The 14,226-nt window shown below is 36.7% G+C and overlaps 1 protein-coding gene across 11 annotated transcripts in view; it reads right to left on the reverse strand.

Moving 5' to 3' along the window:
- LOC126457959 (diacylglycerol kinase epsilon) overlaps positions 1–14,226 on the reverse strand; it is a 199,868-nt gene that overhangs the window by 131,706 nt on the left and 53,936 nt on the right. For all 11 annotated transcript variants that reach the window (XM_050094706.1, XM_050094707.1, XM_050094709.1 and 8 more), the window contains one exon: positions 9,117–9,247. In XM_050094706.1, coding sequence (XP_049950663.1) covers positions 9,117–9,247 — 131 coding nt within the window. The remainder of the gene's footprint in view (positions 1–9,116; positions 9,248–14,226) is intronic.

Raw genomic sequence — 14,226 nt, forward strand, 5'->3', positions numbered from 1 at the left:
ATGGTTACACTTACCCCACTTCACCCATAATTTAAATATGTGCAAAGAATATATTTTAAAGTATTTGTGCTACACAAATACTTCACTGCATGATTCTCTACAGCCTACCTCATGCAGTATAAGTATGATTGCTTATTTCTGTAAATGCAATATTCTTTTTAAGTGGACATTAGCTGCACAGCCCCATAATTCAGTCCTCTAGTTAAGAAGAGGATAAATTGTTCCATAGTAAACTATTTATAATGTTTCACTAGGAACTATCTTGGTGCACTTGCTAAGGAGATGTAAGCCACTACCATATACATTACCCAATATTAGCTCACAAGCAGATGCTTTTACAACCTAATGTATACAGAATTTACCTATTTCTATACTTTTTAATTTATATTCATTTTTATATAAACATGACAACTCTCCTTTATCCGCATTGGTTCAATCTGACTATGCATGTAATTTATAACTTTTTTTTTTTTTTTTTTTTTTTTTTTTTTTTTTTTTTTTTTTTTTTTTTTTTGTAAAGCCAAATTCCAGACAGACAACAACCAAGAAAAATAGAAGAAAAGAAACTTCATGCACAGCAAATTGGGATAAGCTAAGAGCACTATCAACTCACTTCACCAAAATATCAGGGGAATAAAAAATAAAGTAGATAAGCTGATAATGTGTTTAGATGATCTCAAAAATAAGAATGAGATTGATATACTTTGTCTGAGCACCATATAACTGTGGGGATGGAAAATGTCAGTATAAATGGGTATAATTTAGCATCTTACACTTGTAGATCTAGTATGGGTAAAGGAGGAGTTGCCATTTGCATAAAACAAGGGTATAAATACAGAGCTGCTGAAGTAAGCAAATTTTGGGTTGATCAGCACTTTGAGGTTTGTGCATGTGAACTTCAGCCAGATGATGATGTGTTGACATTAGCAACAGTGTACAGGTCTCCACTAGGAGATTGGGAGCCATTCATTAAAAAGTTTGACTCCCTATTATGCTGTCTGCCAGACAAAAAGAAGAAGTTATTAATCTGTGGTGATTTCAATGTCAACTTTCTAAGCAATTCTGATAGGAAAAGTGAACTAGAAGTGTTGTTAACAACATATAACTTAGAATCAGTGATCAATTTCCCTACACATATAGCTCAGGACAGTAGTACTCTACTAGATAATGTATTTGTACAGCAAGAGGATGTAGAACAAACACATGCTTTCCCTGTGGCAAATGGATTATCTGACCATGATGCACAACTGATTAACTTACAAAACCTAACAGGGCGTACACTTCAGAAACCATTAAGCAAAAGTGTGAGGGTGTTCAACCGGTATCTATAGATCACTTCAGAGAAAGTTTAGAAAATGTAAACTGGGAAGATGTATATAATGAGCCAAATGCTAATTATAAATGCAGCATATTTCTTGATAAATTTATATCCCTTTTTGAACATTGTTTCCCAAAGAAAATTTATATTTATTACTAAATGTAACACCACAGACTTTTCAAAGAAACCTTGAATTACTACAGGTATTAAAGTGTCTTCAGAAAGAAAAAGAAAACTGTATGAGGCAGCAAGAACTAGTAAAGATCCAGAAGTAGTTTTACACTATAAAAATTATTGTAACATACTGAGAAAAGTTGTAAGGAAATCAAGAAATATGTATGTTAGAGAAGAAATTAACAACTCCAGTAATAAAATCAAATCAATGTGGAATGTTGTTAAAAGGGAGACAGGAAAAGTAACCACTGGGGCAGGTAGTATTACTGTTAAAGAGAATGAGACCATCTTAACCAACAGTACACAGATAGCCAATGTATTTAACAATCACTTCTTAAGTGTAGGAGAAAAAATTGGTGAGAATAGTTCAAAAGAAAAAGCCAGGCAGAACATGGAAGAGTCAGAGTTGAAAAATTTTAATCAGATTAAGTTTCATCTAACAACCTCTTGTGAAATAATGAAAATTATCAAATCTTTGAAAAATAAATTTTCTGTTGGAGTAGATGACATATCTAACAAGTTATTAAAACAACGTGGACCAATTGCAGCGACGTTTTGAGTCACATATGTAATGCATCACTGACTCAGGGTATGTTTCCAGACAGGTTAAAAATGCCATTGTCAGGCCTCTCTACAAAAAGGGAGAAACCACAGATGTCAATAATTACTGGCCAGTATCCTTGCTTACAGCATTTTCAAAAATCTTTGAGAAAGTAATGAACTCAAGAGTGGTTAGCCATCTCAACAGTAATGGGATACTTAACAAATCACAGTTCGGATTTCAGAAATGCTGTTCCACTGAGACAGCAATATACAATTTCACTGTCCACATAATAGAGTCTTTAAATAGTAAAATGTCACCAGTAGGAATATTCTGTGACTTATCCAAAGCATTTGATTGTGTGAACCATGACATTATGTTAGAGAAATCACAATTCTATGGTATAAATGGAACAGCATATGAGTGGTAAAAGTCATATCTACAGAACAGGAAGCAAAAAGTCTCTTTATATGCTCCAAGTGATTCAAAGGAGTTTGACACTTCATCTAACTGAGGTGAAATTACATTAGGTGTTCCACAAGGTTCGATCATGGGTCCCCTCCTGTTCTTGATATATGTGAATGACCTCCCTTCTTATGTGAAACAAGATGCTGAACTGACACTGTTTGCTGATGATACAAGCATAATTATTAATCCAGTAAAAGAAAGTCCGATAGAAAATGATACAAATAAGGTCTTTGAAAAAGTTATTAATTGGTTTTCTGCGAATGGGCTTGCTCTGAACTTTGAAAAAACACAGTACATCCAATTTTCTGCTACAAAAAGTATAATTCCTTCAATAAATATAACACATCGAAATAAGTCAGTAGCCAGGGTAGAGCATACTAAGTTTTTGGGTGTACATATAGATGAGAACTTTAATTGGAAAAGTCATATTTTGGATCTCCTAAAGCGACTAGGTTCAGCAACTTTTGCAGTCAGAATAACTGCCAATTTTGAGGATGTAGAAATTAGTAAGCTAACATACAAACAAAAAACGTGAGTGTAATCGTAATAAGGAAGCAGTTGAACCAAAACAGAACGACATTAAAACGAAAAAAAGTGGGAATGCAAATAGCGGTGGAAAAAATTACTTAACAGTTGTTCACCAAAATATATGTTCCCTAGCAAATAAGACCCAACAGCTAGAAGTGGAGCTGGAGTCTACAGAGTGCTCAGTTGTTTGTCTCACTGAGCATTGGTGCAATGAGGCTGAAATTAATCAGTTAGTCTTGCAGTCTTATAATTTAGCGTGTGCATGCTGTAGGACTTCTATGAAGTGTGGAGGGTGTTGTATTTATGTAAAACAAAATTATCAGTATAAGACCAGAAGCGATTTATGTGTAATCAGTGAAGAGCAACATTTTGAACTGGCAGCAGTTGAAATCAGGGACCAATACAGGTGTAGGAATTTGATTATCTTATGTATATACAGATCTCCTAGTGGAGACTTCAATATCTTCTTCTCCAAGCTTAATCATGTTCTTGACAAGATATCCACTCCAAAGAACCACATTCTCATATGTGGAGACCTAAATGTGGATAAACTGAATCCTGATTCTACATGAGACTCATTACAAAGTCTTGCTCAAAGTTTCAATTTAGTTCCAATGGTTAACAGTGCAACCAGAATAACAAAATACTCAAAGACAGCTGTTGATCAGGTATTAACAGATTTAGGCAAAGAAAACTGTGAGGTGGTGGTAGCAGAGCTAGGATTATCTGATCACTCAGCTCAAATCATTAATATAAAAGTGGCTCCAAAAGAAACAAAGAAAATGCATATTTACAGACGAATTTTTTCTAAAAAAAATAGACATGAGTTTGCCAAACAGATAGCAGGACAAACATGGGACTCAGTATACTCAGAGGTAGATGCAAATGAAAAATTCAAAAATTTCATGACATTGTTTAAATTAAATTTTGAAGAAACGTTTCCTAAAGTATTATGTCCATTACCAACAGCAGGAAAAAGCAAGTGGGTCACAAAAGGAATCAAAAAATCATCTGAAACACTAAAGTACCTGAGCTCCATTAAACACAGTCAAACTAATCCTGCTTTCTCACTCTTTTATAAAAGATATAGGAAAACATATAGGAAAATATTGTTTGCAGCAAAGAGAGCTCATAACTCCAAAATAGTGCACTCTGCTGAAAACAAAAATAAGGCAGTATGGAAGATTGTGAAGCAGGAAACTGGTACCAGGAAAATGAATCTGTCAAACTTGAAAATCAAAGAGGAAGGGACTTTAATAAAAGACCCAATATATTTGGCAAACTATATAAATGATTATTTTAGTAGCATAGGAATAAAATTACAGGAAAATTTTCTAACAGCCCCTCAGGTCAAAAAGCCAAATAATGGTGTATCACACTCAATGGTGTTATTCTCTACAACACAGGAAGAAGTCTATAAAGCATTCAGCAAACTGAAAAACAAAAACTCAGCTGGTCTGGATGAAGTCCCCATTTTTATAATTAAGGACTGTATCAAGAGCCTACTTCCACTTTTAGTTGACATTATAAATCAATCTTTCAAGCAGGGCTACTTTCCAGACTATTTAAAATATGCGAAATTACTACCTCTCTTCAAAAAAGGTGATGCAGGAATAATTGAAAATTATAGGCCAATTTCTCTACTATCATGCTTTGCAAAAATATTAGAAACTATTATGAAAGATAGGCTAACCAATTATTTAAATAAATACAACTTACTGTCTGTTGACCAGTTTGGATTTCGATCAGGGAAAAGCACAGAATCAGCAACAGCACACCTCACAAAACACATTCTAGAAGCATTAGATAAAGGGAACTACACAACAGATATATTTCTTGATCTAACTAAAGCGTTTGATACAGTAGACCACAACATATTGTTAAATAAGTTAGATGAACTTGGAATTAGGGGACTTGTGAAAAAGTGGTTCCAGTCATATCTAAAAAATAGAAGACAGATAACTGAAATCTCACATATTTCAAGTTGCTCAAACTATATTGTAAAGTATACTTCAGACCCAAATTATGTAAATATAGGTGTCCCACAGGGTAGTGTCCTTGGCCCAGTACTATTCCTCATTTACATAAACGACTTCCCACAGAGCATCAAGCATGGACAAATAATATTGTTTGCAGATGACTCAAATGTTCTAATCAGTGACAAATCACCAGATGCACTAAAAGAAAAAGCCGAACAAACACTAAACAGTGTACGTGAGTGGGCATCCAATAATAAACTAACACTAAATCTTAAAAAAACAAACGCTGTTAACTTCTATGTCTGCAAAAAACCACACTTTAACAACTTTAAGTTAAACAATGAAACTATAGAATGTGTAGACTACACAAAATTTCTTGGTATGCATGTTGACAGTCAGTTAAAGTGGGAAGAACATATTAAAATACTTAGTAACAGAATCGCTACAGCATGCTATGCTCTGAGAATTCTGACTGCAGTTTGTGATACTACATGTGTCAGATCTGTATATTTTTCTTATATCCACTCTGTTATTACCTATGGAATAATATTTTGGGGAGTCAACAGTAAAAATATTCAAATAGTTTTCAAATTACAAAAAAGAGCAATTCGTATAATAACCAAGAGTGGCAGTAGGGCTCACTGCCTTGAACATTTCCAAAAGCTGGAAATCCTAACTGTCCCCTGTGAATACATTTTTCAAAGTGTTATGTATGTAAAAAAAAATATTGACTGCTATATGAAAAATTCATTAGTACACAGCTATGAAACTAGAAACCAATTCAATCTGCATCTAGAGAGGAAAAATAAAGTTAAAACTCAGCAGAGCTTGTTGTACAATGCTGTTAAATTATATAATAAATTACCCCAAAAAATAAGAGATATTGACACAATCGGACAGTTCAAAACAAAACTAAAATTTTTTTTATTAAATAAAAGTTATTACGCAGTAACGGACTATCTGAATTAAAACATGTAGTGTAATTAAAGTAGCCTGCATTGTAATACATGAGGAAATAATTATGATATGTAATCAAAAATTGTACAGTACTATAAGAAAATTACAAATTACACAAGGATATAAAACTAATTTAAGATACCTCAAAAATGTGTGTAAATACTAATTTTATGTGTATAATTGTAGGTATATTGTATTGTATATGATTTTGCTGACGAAATCCACACAATGTAAATTGTTACATGGATTAATAAAGAAATCAATCAATCAATCAATACTTCCCCTCTCTGATGTCATACAGAATAATATCCTGGGGCAACTCAACACTTAGGCAAAAGGTATTCACTGCTCTAAAGGAAGTAGTTAGAATAATGTGTAGGGTTCATAGTCGCACATCTTATAGGCATCTGTTTAAAAGGTTAGGAATTCTTACAACTGCTTCACAGTACATTTACTCAGTAATGAAATTTTTCCTTAACGACATGGACCAGTTTAAAATCAACAGCGACTTTCATGATTACAATACTAGAAAAAAGGAAGACCAACACTATCCTCTACTTAACCTCTCTTTGGCACAGAAAGGGGTAAAATATGCTGCTATAAAACTTTTTGATAAATTACCAGATGAAATAAAATGTCTGACAGACAGCAACAATAGTTTCAAAAACAAATTGAAATCATACCTCCTCGAAAACTCCTTCTATACCATAGATGAATTCTTGAATATGAGTAAATAAATCTGGAGATATAATAAATGCATTTTGTGCCATTTAAGGGAATGGGATAGATAATAGAAATATTTAGGTATAACACTATAATGCAAAAAATAAATAAATAAATAAATAAATAAAATAAATAATTAAATAAATTAAAAAAAGACTTGTTTCCTGTGTACATTTGACACGTTCCACACCATAACTGTTTTTCAGTGCTATTAATCAATGGAACACGTAACTAACTAACCAACCTTTAAGATTTTCTATCCCTGTATTAATATGGTGTTGAGACAAATGATTTATATTTCTTACCACCAAATGAGATCTTTCAAACAAACTAGCATCTCATTTACTTTAGTCCCCCCCCCCCCTCCTCCTCTCACCCCCCCCCCTCCCTCTCTCTCTCTCTCTCTCTCTCTCTCTCACACACACACACACACACACACACACACACACACACACATACCCTACGCTCTTATGTCATGAACGGAATAGAATGAAATCTTTATCATCCTTGCATCATGTTTATCACACAGTTAGCTTCACCAATGAGATTTTGATGTTTGTACAAGCACATTTACTCACAAATACATATGTTCACAAGTAATTCTCATTACACACCTACATGAAAACTACACAATTCTCCCTTCCACTTACACAATATAGATCTACATACTATTTGTGTAATTACATAGTATTTGAGTAATTAAACAGCACACACAAACTTACCTGTTAGAACTAGAGCCCTTTATTCACTATTTGGGTCATTTGAATTACTTAGAATGAATTCTTCAACTGAATGTTATGCTTTTGTTTTAATTCAGAAGTATCTAATATCTGCTGAAATTTATCTGGAGGTTTGATTTTTATGGTTTATGTTATTTTATTGTCTAAGTTCAAACTTAGATATATGTATGACTGAAAACCTGAAAAATGATAAGTCTAGGTTACAGTCATTTCTTGTACTGTGCAAATGTAAATGGATTTGTCTTTCTGTGCTGGCAGATACTCTGAGGATTTCTGCAAATAGATTTGTCAGCCTGGCTTTATCCCTAGGCTATGGGAATTATATCCCCATCTTCCTATAGCATCCATGGGAACAGCACGGAACAGAAATCAACAAGGATACAAATACCAGCCATGAAAGCCTGAAATGCACAATAACACTTGTGTGTTTAGTACCTGCCCCTACATTGTCGAAGTGATTGGTTGGTTGTTTGGGGAAGGAGACTAGACAGTGTGGTCATTGGTCTCATCGGATTAGGGAAGGACGGGGAAGGAAGTCGGCCGTGCCCTTTCAGAGGAACCATCCCGGCATTTGCCTGGAGTGATTTAGGGAAATCAACGAAAACCTAAATCAGGATGGCCGGATGCAGGATTGAACCGTCGTCCTCCCGAATGCGAGTCCAGTGTCGAAGTGATGTGTAATACTTTTTACACTATGCTGTTTCTAGCTCCCACAAATAAAAGTAGGCTAGAGGAAATTAAACTTATTTCAGAAGTGAATATGAAAATTTATTCTCAATGTAAATTCTGTTTGGCCTTACTTATATTAATGTATTCAGAAGTTCACTGTGTACTTCAGCATAATCTCCCACATGTGTCATTACTTGAAACCAATATATTTCATGTACATATTTTAAGCTTAGTGTAGATTTCCCTGTACACAGAATCCTTGTACTTACAGTTTCTAATAAATACTGTTAAATTAGAATTATTTACTGGTATCTTACTGAGTTTGGATCACAAAAAGGTATTGTTAGAAGCACATTAGACTCAACCTGCCTCCAAAGCCATGATCATTAAGTCAGGTCTTTGTGATCATGCTCAATTCACAGGCAGCCAATTCACATCACAAAAAATTTCACTGTCTGTATTTGGCCAGTAAGGGGAGATGAGGTGGTGGCATAAAGTTCCTGATCACCAGAGGTTGTCCCACTGTCCTAGGTTGAATTTCAAATCTCTCCACAGTGTCTCACAGAGTAAGGCCACATGATACTGTTCATGGTGATCCACACATCACATGAGGACATTAAGCTCAGTAACCCCCTTCTTGGTGACAGAGAGAAGTACAATAAGTGTCAGCACTGGTTTTCACTCCCCCCCTCCTTTCAACATCATACAACACAAACATGACACCACACTATTCACACGCAACCCTTTTAATTACCTACAGTCACAACACGGCGCTTACATACAATGAGTATACCTACAGTCACAACACAGCGCTTACACACAATGAGTAAAGGGGGCAACTGTGTGCAAAGGAATAAAACCTTTCCTGATCAGGAAAATTCCTTGGCATTTCCCAGCCAACAATACCATATGAACATTTTTTCCATTGTGTGAGGCAAGACTAGAGAAACAATAAAACAATGTCATTTACAAGATGGTCACTGTGATTACTATTTGTGTGGCAATTACATTTCTCTTACCTGTCCAAGCTGTGGTTTGCATGCTGTGTGTACTGCTCGTTGGCACCAGCAGCACTGCCAGTCAACAAGCCCTGGACCACATCCACATTCATCATCACAAACATCACACACAGCACCTGCTGGCAGGTTTCCTATAACACAAAATGAGACTACTGAAACTAGTTCACGATTTTAATAGTGTCAGTTCTGCTACATCCTTTTGTACTCTAAGGTAATACTTTTATTTCATTCAACATGTCTCTTACAATATATCTTCAAAAGCGGGACAGAGCTTTGATTAGTTCTATCCTACCCTCAGCACATCACTGCCGTTTGTATGTAATATGCAGCTACCACTGCCTACATTAGGACAGACTCTCTCTTATGCTGTGTTTGTATTACTTTCCTACAGAAACCAGTACCTGTATGTTAGAAGTACTGACCCTTGCTGTTGAAACACTTGTCCCACTGTGACACAAAGTGGTGAATGGCTGTCTCATAAAATTCTGAATGGCTGTCTCATAAAATTCCTGGGGCTACAACATTAACCAGTTCCACACGTACAACTGGACGTCGTCGTCTGAGGTGAATCGTTTGCCCCCTCATAGCCTTTTAACGGAACTAAAAATGGCGTATTCACAGGGAGAGAGGTCCGGACTGTATAGAAGGTGGCTAAGAACCTCCAATTTGAATTTCTGCAGGAGTGCCATGACTGTGTTGGCCATATGAGGCTTTGTATTGTTGTGGAGCAGAATAACACCACAGGTGAGATTGTCTGCTCGTTTTGATTTTATCGCTTGGCAAAGGATGGTCAAGGTTTGCAGGTAACTCTGGGCATTCACTGTTGGCCCGTGCTGCAGGAAGTAAATCAGAAGGGGGCCATCTTGGTCAAAGAAGAACGTCAGCGTAAGCTTTCCTGCACTCGTGTGGATGGCCTTGGCTTTTTTTGAGTGGTGGTGACCCTGGATGTTTCCACTAGAGACTTTGTCATTTTGATTCTTGTTCGAAGTGATGATACCATGACTCATCTCCAGCCACCACTCATGCCAGGAACACATTCCCTTCCTGAGCATAGCGCTGCAGATGAGCAAGACAGTGGGGCACCCATTGGGCACGCACTTTGCACATGTGCAGCCATTCCTTCATGATCGTGTGAACACCTCCCATACTCAGTCCAACCACCGTATCTATGGCTTTCGCTGTCACCTAGTGATTCTGGGTAATGAGTGTATCTACCAGCTGGACGACATCATCAGTAATGCAGTGTGGTGTTCCGGACCATGCATCATCGACTATCGACATCCGTCCTTGCCTGAATCGATGAATGTCCATTCCTCCTACTCCTTCCGCTGTCAGAAAATGAACAACATCTCTTTGCTCTTCTGTTGACACCTCCATGTCAATGTTTGCAATATGACTGGCAGTTTTGGATGATTGATGCTTGCTGCTGCTAGCTCTGTATAGTCACATGATGTGCACGCATGTCCTCTAGCGATGGGCTGTGAACTTCCACGCTCTGGTTGGAACCCCACATCGTAACACAGGCCATGATATTACCCTCCTGTCACCGATTTGTGTATTCCAGACTGCAGCTCGTTTCTTTTTGCATGGCCCTTATATATCTGAATTCTCTGTTTATCACAGATACACTGACATCAGGAGATTCATACAAGACTACCCATAAAATTTAGAAATAACACTAAATAACACTGAAAATAACTAGATAAAATCAAGTATAAAATATCAATGCAGGCGTATTTAATATGAGGCCAGAATACTGTGGCTGGGTAACTACTTATAACTAATGGGTGAACAAGCCACCATGCAATACACTAAAACCACATACCTAAATTTTGGGGAGGAGTCCAAACATAAGGAGTCCTAACATCACCATGAAACCTAAAAATACAAACCACACTCACCTCATTATCAGTTAAAGTAGAAGGTAGATTGTGTGGGAAACCCAGGTCTGCCTTCCGATTGTCATACAAAACACTCATTTAAAAAAGTCGTTTTCACAGCTTTGTGCCACATCTTTGACACATTAGTGGTTCCTTGCAAGGTAAGAGAAAGCCATGTGTCAATGGGCAATGTCCCTCTCCAACCCTAATAAGCACTATTTCTTCAGTTTGTCATTCACACTCAAGTTTTCACTGGCTGTAGCTTATTGCCCAACACTGCCAGCTGCCAAGCCTCCATGTGTGTGTGTGTGTGTGTGTGTGTGTGTGTGTGTGTGTGTGTGTCTATATATATATATATATATATGTATGTGTGTGTGTGTTTTCCCTATGTAGATTCTTCAGCCTTCTTATCTAAAGATAAGATCTCGGTTATTAGAAACCACGGAAACTAGGAAGGACTTCAGTGATAGAAGTATGTGAATATGGAAAGAGGGGAAAAATAGGCAGGTCCTCAAATGAGAAGTAAGAAAGGATATAAATAGAAATGGTTGCTAAGATCAAAGAAGAAAAAGAAGATAGCCCCAAAGACAGGAAACCCTTCCCACCCCCCTTCCCCAGGATCCCTACCTCGCAGGTACTTGAGTGAGATGCCGGAGGAGGTTTGGTGTTATATCGTCTCCCACAGAACGGACATTCCCACCTTCACCCTTGAGGTCCCCGAAGGAAATCTTAGCAACCCTATGGAAATGGCAAATGGTGAAGAATCAGGTACACCTGTTTGTGGGGGTTGTCTGAAAGGTGTGATGGGTGTTTTGTGTTAGCCATGGTTTATTTGCTCTTGTAAACCATGCTTTTATCTACAACACACTTTCAAACTTAATACAAAACCTCCCATCTACATCACATCTCACAAAAGGTATAAAATATTTTACACAAAATAGAAAATCTATACACTATGGTATATTAGTTGTTCAACTAGTCACACAATATCATATTTTCTACAAACATAATATTCCAATCAGTTCACTTTATCTAAATATCACTTTTTACCTGTGATTCTCTAGAACTGTTTTTTATTTGACTGTCATATCTGTTTTTCTAAGATATAAGATTACAGGATAGTTTAAGATTTTAGGAATAGATGACAGAATATTTTAAAATTTTAAAGGAATTCAGTGTAGGAAAACTATTTTGGAAGAAACACTGTAAACAGCTCGGGATCCAATGGTCATCACTCAACCCGTTAACTCAGAATGTTAACGTCCGTGGGGGATAAATAACTTTACGTCTATTGCAGTGTACTTCCCTTTCTCTAATCCAGTTGTAGAATCTACTAAAAATAAGGTCTTAAGATGGATCACTGTTTGTACCCAGTATGGTCCTCCATATTTCTGGAAAAATTTATGAGTATCCACCTTTAGCGTCTTTGAAAATGTTGTTTTATGAGAACCAGGTCATCGACTTGGTACTGAGGTTCTTTAGCCTTTGCATTGCGCTTACTTAATATTTGTTGTGCTTTTTCAATTAAATTTTTAAAAACTATTTCCTGATTCATTTCATAATCAACACTCAGGCCTATTAAAACATTTAATTAGAGGTTCTATGAAAGGTTTACCTATAACTTCTAAAGGTGTTAACCCATTTGGTAGGTCATTCAGAATAAGTTCAAAGACTTCAACTTTTGTTGCCCACAAAGGATGTTTCTCATGACAGTAAGTATGACGTAACTTCCCAGTTTCCATTACTCTTTCACATGGATTTGATGACTGGTTATAATTGGATGGTAACACCTGACGAATACCTTCCCATGCTAGGAATTCTTTAAATTCATTACTTACAAACTGTGGCCCATTATCTGTAAGAAACCGTTTCAGTTTAGCTACTTCTAGAAAGTATTGTTGTAAATAGTGTACAACTGTCTGCATATTGGCTCTTTTGGTTGGATATAGTTTAACATATTTTGACCAGCACTCTGTGATGACCAAAATATATGATACCCCTCCTTTTCCTTGTGGAATTGGTCCAAAAAAATCTGCTGCTGTGAGATCGTGTAACGACTTCGGAATAATAGGGTACATTTTGTACTTCACATGGGTATTATTCTCTTTCACCTCCTGACAGATTTCACACGTTATAATCATAGATGCTATCTTACACCCTAACTTCTTAAAATAATAGAACTTATTCATATGGATTATACACTTTTTGATTCCGAAGTGTCCATATCCTTTATGAACATACCACACAAGTGCGTCTTCCATTACCTTCGGAATGCATAAGCGCCAGCATTGCGTTATTACGCTATCTCTCCAAAACAATATCCCTCAGTCAGATCCATAGTGCTAAAGAATCTTGCCTTTCCAAATTTGGGTAACAATTCATCAATATTAATTGGTCGCTCTCTCTCTCTCAGTCTCTATATGATGATTCAGTGCACGAGCATCTAATACTAATCATACTCCATCTGTAGCTTTCTTTACCATGACCAATGGATAATTCATGATACTAGAACTTCGTTCTATAATATTATTATCAATCATTTTATTGATTTCATCCCTAACTGCTTCCTTCAAAGTTACCGGTATTGGATACGGCTTACATTAAATTTAATATAATGGAAGGAAACATTCCACGTGGGAAAAATTATATATAAAAACAAAGATGAGGTGACTTACCGAACAAAAGCGCTGGCAGGTCGATAGACACACAAACAAACACAAACATACACACAAAATTCAAGCTTTCGCAACAAACTGTTGCCTCATCAGGAAAGAGGGAAGGAGAGGGGAAGACGAAAGGAAGTGGGTTTTAAGGGAGAGGGTAAGGAGTCATTCCAATCCCGGGAGCGGAAAGACTTACCTTAGGGGGAAAAAAGGACAGGTATACACTCGCACACACGCACATATCCATCCACACATACAGACACAAGCAGACATATTTAAAGACAAAGAGTTTGTCTTTAAATATGTCTGCTTGTGTCTGTATGTGTGGATGGATATGTGCGTGTGTGCGAGTGTATACCTGTCCTTTTTTCCCCCTAAGGTAAGTCTTTCCGCTCCCGGGATTGGAATGACTCCTTACCCTCTCCCTTAAAACCCACTTCCTTTCGTCTTCCCCTCTCCTTCCCTCTTTCCTGATGAGGCAACAGTTTGTTGCGAAAGCTTGAATTTTGTGTGTATGTTTGTGTTTGTTTGTGTGTCTATCGACCTGCCAGCGCTTTTGTTCGGTAA

This window comes from Schistocerca serialis, chromosome 2 (genome assembly GCF_023864345.2).
Source record: "Schistocerca serialis cubense isolate TAMUIC-IGC-003099 chromosome 2, iqSchSeri2.2, whole genome shotgun sequence".
Classification (NCBI taxonomy): domain Eukaryota; kingdom Metazoa; phylum Arthropoda; class Insecta; order Orthoptera; family Acrididae; genus Schistocerca; species Schistocerca serialis.